This window comes from Salvelinus alpinus, chromosome 17, assembly GCF_045679555.1.
Source record: "Salvelinus alpinus chromosome 17, SLU_Salpinus.1, whole genome shotgun sequence".
NCBI classification, from domain to species: domain Eukaryota; kingdom Metazoa; phylum Chordata; class Actinopteri; order Salmoniformes; family Salmonidae; genus Salvelinus; species Salvelinus alpinus.
The window spans coordinates 36,030,753-36,036,958 of NC_092102.1; the positions used below are offsets into that span (position 1 = coordinate 36,030,753).

Sequence of the window (6,206 nt, forward strand, 5' to 3'; positions counted from 1 at the left end):
TTAGGGGAAGGAACCCGCTATGTGAGGGGGAGGATCCTGGGAGATGCCTGAGAGATGAGAGGGGCCTGAGAGATGAGGGTGAGGGACCTGAGAGATGAGGTCTACAGCTGGAACCCTCTCAACAACACAGGCATGTAACTGTTTGAAAAGACAGGAGTAGAGTAGGGGTGGTTGGAATTAGAAGAAGAAAAAAAAAAACTTCTGACACGTGCGCTGGTTGCTATATTAGCAGAGGCCTTGTTGCCAGGGAAACCAGGGTTCCGCAATCAGTATTCTGAGCGCTGAATAGGAATAGCTGAGGAGAATTCGATGCCTCGGCTCACATCTAGGGTCATCTCGTACTTCAAACATCCCCGGGCTGTCCACTAAATCTGCCTTCCACCCCCACCATAGGGGATCCACCATACGTCACCACCACCCCCTGCTAAATCGTAGTCTCTACAGAGGAGAATTATAGCTATATGTCGCCATTGATACAGTATTTGTGTTCCAAAAAGACACATATAGTACAGTGCTCTTGACCAGTAGAGCACCATTTGAGCCAGAGCCAGTGTGCCTCTATCCTCATACTGAACATAAACATGAGCGTGATCACTCAGCGCCTGAGGATGTTATGTAACCCTGTAAGCTGTAAGCTGGTCATTAGGAAATATGTTTTTAAACATTTCTGATAGTATTTGGCGTGCATTCAATCCCATTCAGTAGATAGGGATGGTGGTAGTAAAAGGGTATCATTCTCGTGCAACTGTTGAAGATGGTTTTATCTTCCACAGTTCCATTAACTCTGGCCCAAATTCAATCAAACTCGGGTTGCAGTGCAGGGGTGTGTGCACAGGCAGTGGTTTGTAACCAAGACATGGTGTAAACATTTCTGTGGTGCGTTCGATAATAGTCCAGCCTACAATTTAATAGAGACAGTAGATATAGCTGGTCTGTTGTAATATAATACAGAAAGTAGATGTAGCTGGACTGTCATAATTTAATTGAGATACTAAATCTAGCTGGTCTGTCACAATATACTAAAGGCAGTAGATACAGCTGGTCTGCCATGATATGAGACAGTAGATCTAGCTGGTCTGTCATAATATACTAGAGACAGTAAATCTAGCTGGTTTTTCGAAATATAATAGATATAATAGATCTAGCTGGTCTGTCATAAATAAGTAGAGACAGTAGATCTAGCTAGTCTGCCAAAATATAATAGAGACAGTAGATCTAGCTGGTCGGTCGTAATATAATAGAGACAATAGATATAGATTGTCTGTCGTAATATATTAGAGACAGTAGATATAGCTGGTCTGTCATAATATAGTAGAGACAGTAGATCTAGCTAGTCTGCCAAAATATAACAGTAGATCAAGCTGGTCGGTCGTAATATAATAGAGACAATAGATCTAGATGGTCTGTCGTAATATATTAGAGACAGTAGATCTTGTTGGTCTGTCGTAATATAATATAGACAGTAGATGTAGCTGGTCTGCCATAGCATAATATAGAGAGGGTACATCTATCTGGTATGTCGTAATTTAATAGAGACAGTAGATATAGCTGGTCTGTTGTAATATAATACAGAAAGTAGATGTAGCTGGACTGTCATAATTTAATTGAGATAATAGATCTAGCTGGTCTGTCACAATATACTAAAGGCAGTAGATACAGCTGGTCTGCCATAATATGAGACAGTAGATCTAGCTGGTCTGTCATAATACAATAGATATAATAGATGTAGCTGGTATGTCATAAAATATTAGAGACAGTAGATCTAGCTGGTCTTTCGTAGTATAATTGGCAGAGTAGATCTAGCTGGTCTGCCATAATATAATTGAGACAGTAGATCTAGCTGGTTTGTCACAATATAAAAGAGGCAGTAGATCTAGCTGGACTTTCGTAATGCAAATGAGACAGTAGTTCTAGCTGGTCTGTCACAATAAAATAGAGACAGTGGATCCAGCTGGTCTGCCATAATATAATAGAGACAGTAGATCTAGTTGGTCTGCCATAATATAGTAGAGACAGTAGATCTAGCTGGTCTTTCGTAGTATAATTGACAGAGTAGATCTAGCTGGTCTGCCATAATATAATTGAGACAGTAGATCTAGTTGGTCTGTCACAATATAAAAGAGGCAGTAGATCCAGCTGGTCTGCCATAATATAATAGAGACAGTATATCTAGTTGGTCTGCCATAATATAATAGAGACAGTAGATCTAGCAGGTCTATCATAATATATAAGAGAATGTAGATGTAGCTGGTCTGTCATTATATAGTAGAGACAGTAGATCTAGCTGGTCTGTCATAATATACGAGAGACAGTAAATATAGCTGGTCTGCCATAATATAACAGAGTCAGTAGATCTTGCTGGTCTGTCATAATATACTAGAGACAGTAAATCTAGCTGGTTTTTCGTAATATAATAGATATAATAGATCTAGCTGGTCTGTCATAAATAAGTAGAGACAGTAGATCTAGCTGGTCTGTCATATTATAGTAGAGACAGTAGATCTAGCTAGTCTGCCATATTATAATAGAGACAGTAGATCTAGCTGGTCTGTCGTAATATAATAGAGACAATAGATCTAGATGGTATGTCGTAATATTTTAGAGACAGTAGATGTAGCTGGTATGTCATAATTTAATAGAGACAGTAGATCTAGCTGGTATATCATAATATATTAGAGACAGTAGATGTAGCTGGTCTGTCATAAAATAATTGAGACAGTAGATATAGATGGTCTGTCGTAATATATTAAAGACAGTAGATGTAGTTGGTCTGTCATAATACAATAGATATAATAGATGTAGCTGGTATGTCATAAAATAGTAGAGACAGTAGATCTAGCTGGTCTTTCGTAATACAAATGAGACAGTAAATCTAGCTGGTCTTTCGTAGTATAATTAACAGAGTAGATCTAGCTGGTCTGCCATAATATAATTGAGACAGTAGATCTAGCTGGTCTGTCACAATATAAAAGAGGCAGTAGATCTAGCTGGACTTTCGTAATACAAATGAGACAGTAGATCTAGCTGGTCTGTCACAATAAAATAGAGACAGTGGATCCAGCTGGTCTGCCATAATATAATAGAGACAGTAGATCTAGTTGGTCTGCCATAATATAATAGAGACAGTAGATCTAGCTGGTCTGTCGTAATATAATAGAGACAATAGATCTAGATGGTCTGTCGTAATATCTTAGAGACAGTAGATGTAGCTGGTCTGTCATAATATAGTAGAGGCAGTAGATCTGGCTGGTCTGTCAAAATATAATTGAGACAGTAGATCTAGCCTGGTCTGTCATAATATAATAGAGACAGTAGATGTAGCTGATCTGTCATAACATAATAGAGACAGTAGATATAGATGGTCTGTCGTAATATATTAAAGACAGTAGATGTAGCTGGTCTGTCATAATACAATAGATATAATAGATCTAGCTGGTCTGTCATAATATAGTAGAGACAGTAGATCTAGTTGGTCTGTCACAATATAAAATAGGCAGTAGATCCAGCTGGTCTGCCATAATATAATAGAGACAGTATATCTAGTTGGTCTGTCATAATATAGTAGAGACAATAGTTGTAGCTGGTCTGTCATAATATAACAGAGACAGTAGATGTAGCTGGTCTGTCATAATACCATTGAGAGAGTAGATCTAATTGGTCTGTCGTAATATAATAGAGACAATATATATAGCTGGTCTGTCGTAATTTAATAAATACAGCAGTTGTAGCTTGTCTGTCATAATATAATAGAGATAATAGATCAAGCTGGTCTGTCATAATATAATAGAGACAGTAGTTCTAGCTGGTATGTCAAAATATAATAGAGACAGTAAATCTAGCTGGTCTTTCGTAGTATATTTGAGAGAGTAGATCTAGCTGGTCTGTCATAATATAATTGAGACAGTAGATAGAGCAGGTCTAACATAATATATTAGAGACTGTAGATGTAGCTGGCCTGTCATAATATAATTGAGACAGTAGATAGAGCAGGTCTAACATAATATATTAGAGACTGTAGATGTAGCTGGCCTGTCATAATATACTAGAGATAGTAAATCTAGCTGGTCTTTCGTAATATAATAGAGACAGTAAATCTAGCTGGTCTTTCGTCGTATAATTGAGAGAGTAGATCTAGCTGGTCTGCCATAATATAATAGAGACAGCAAATCCAGCTGGTCTGTCGTAATATAATAGAGACAGTAGATATAGCTGGTCTGCCATAATATAATAGAGACAGTAGATCTAGCTGGTCTGTCATAATATAATAGATCTAGCTGGTCTGTCATAATATAGTAGAGACAGTAGATGTAGCTGGTCTGCCATAACATAATATAGAGAGAGTAGACCTATCTGGTATGTCGTAATTTAATAGAGACAGTAGATATAGCTGGTCTGTTGTAATATAATACAGAAAGTAGATGTAGCTGGACTGTCATAATTTAATTGAGATATTAGATCTAGCTGGTCTGTCACAATATACTAAAGGCAGTAGATACAGCTGGTCTGCCATGATATGAGACAGTAGATCTAGCTGGTCTGTCATAATATACTAGAGACAGTAAATCTAGCTGGTTTTTCGTAATATAATAGATATAATAGATCTAGCTGGTCTGTCATAAATAAGTAGAGACAGTAGATCTAGCTGGTCTGTCATAATATTATAGAGACATTAAATATAGCTGGTCTGTCATAATATAGTAGAGACAGTAGATCTAGCTAGTCTGCCAAAATATAATAGAGACAGTAGATCAAGCTGGTCGGTCGTAATATAATAGAGACAATAGATATAGACAGTCTGTCGTAATACATTAGAGACAGTAGATGTAGCTGGTCTGTCATAATATTATAGAGACAGTAGATCTTGTTGGTCTGTCGTAATTTAATAGAGACAGTAGATATAGCTGGTCTGTTGTAATATAATACAGAAAGTAGATGTAGCTGGACTGTCATAATTTAATTGAGATAATAGATCTAGCTGGTCTGTCACAATATACTAAAGGCAGTAGATACAGCTGGTATGTCACAATAAAATAGAGACAGTGGATCCAGCCGGTCTGCCATAATATAATAGAGACAGTAGATCTAGTTGGTCTGCCATAATATAATAGAGACAGTAGATCTAGCTGGTCTGTCGTAATATAATAGAGACAATAGATCTAGATGGTCTGTCGTAATATTTTAGAGACAGTAGATGTAGCTGGTCTGTCATAATATATTAGAGACAGTAGATGTAGCTGGTCTGTCGTAATATAATAAATATAGCAGATGTAGCTGGTCTGTCATAATATAATAGAGATAATAGATATAGCTGGTCTGTCATAATATAGTAGAGGCAGTAGATCTAGCTGGTCTGTCAAAATATAATTGAGACAGTCGATCTAGCCTGGTCTGTCATAATATAATAGAGACAGTAGATCTAGTTGGTCTGCCATAATATAATAGAGACAGTAGATCTAGCTGGTCTGTCGTAATATAATAGAGACAATAGATCTAGATTGTCTGTCGTAATATTTTAGAGACAGTAGATGTAGCTGGTCTGTCATAATATATTAGAGACAGTAGATGTAGCTGGTCTGTCGTAATATAATAAATGTAGCAGATGTAGCTGGTCTGTCATAATACAATAGATATAATAGATCTAGCTGGTCTGCCATAAACAAGTAGAGACAGTAGATCTAGCTGGTCTTTCATAATATAGTAGAGACAGTAGATCTAGCTAGTCTGCCATATTATAATAGAGACAGTAGATCTAGCTAGTCTGTCGTATTATAATAGAGACAATAGATATAGATGGTCTGTCGTAATATTTTAGAGACAGTAGTTGTAGCTGGTCTGTCATAATATACTAGAGACAGTAAATATAGCTGGTTTTTCGTAATATAATAGATATAATAAATCTAGCTGGGCACAGACATCACGGACATCGTTCAACGTCCATATTTTATTTACATTTGGTTAAGTTGTTAACTAACGTGAATTCAACGTGTAATCAACAAAACATTTAATGTCATTGGATTTATGTTAAAACTTGTGTGAAAAAAAGACGAGATTCCTTACGTTGATGACAATCAGTTTTCCACGTTGCTTCAGTGTCATCTCATTACATTTTTTGGTTGAAATGACGGGGAAACAACATTGATTCAACCAGTTTTTTGCCCAGTGGGTTTTAGCCTGAGTGATCACAAAAGAGCCCAGCAATACATTGA

The 6,206-nt window shown here is 36.9% G+C and overlaps 1 protein-coding gene across 1 annotated transcript in view; it reads right to left on the bottom strand.

Annotated features, from left to right (window-relative positions):
* LOC139541870 (CUB and sushi domain-containing protein 2-like) overlaps positions 1-6,206 on the bottom strand; it is a 22,286-nt gene continuing 16,080 nt past the window's right edge. Inside the window, exon 7 of the mRNA XM_071346758.1 lies at positions 1-47. Within this exon, the coding sequence (XP_071202859.1) occupies positions 1-47 (47 nt within the window). The remainder of the gene's footprint in view (positions 48-6,206) is intronic.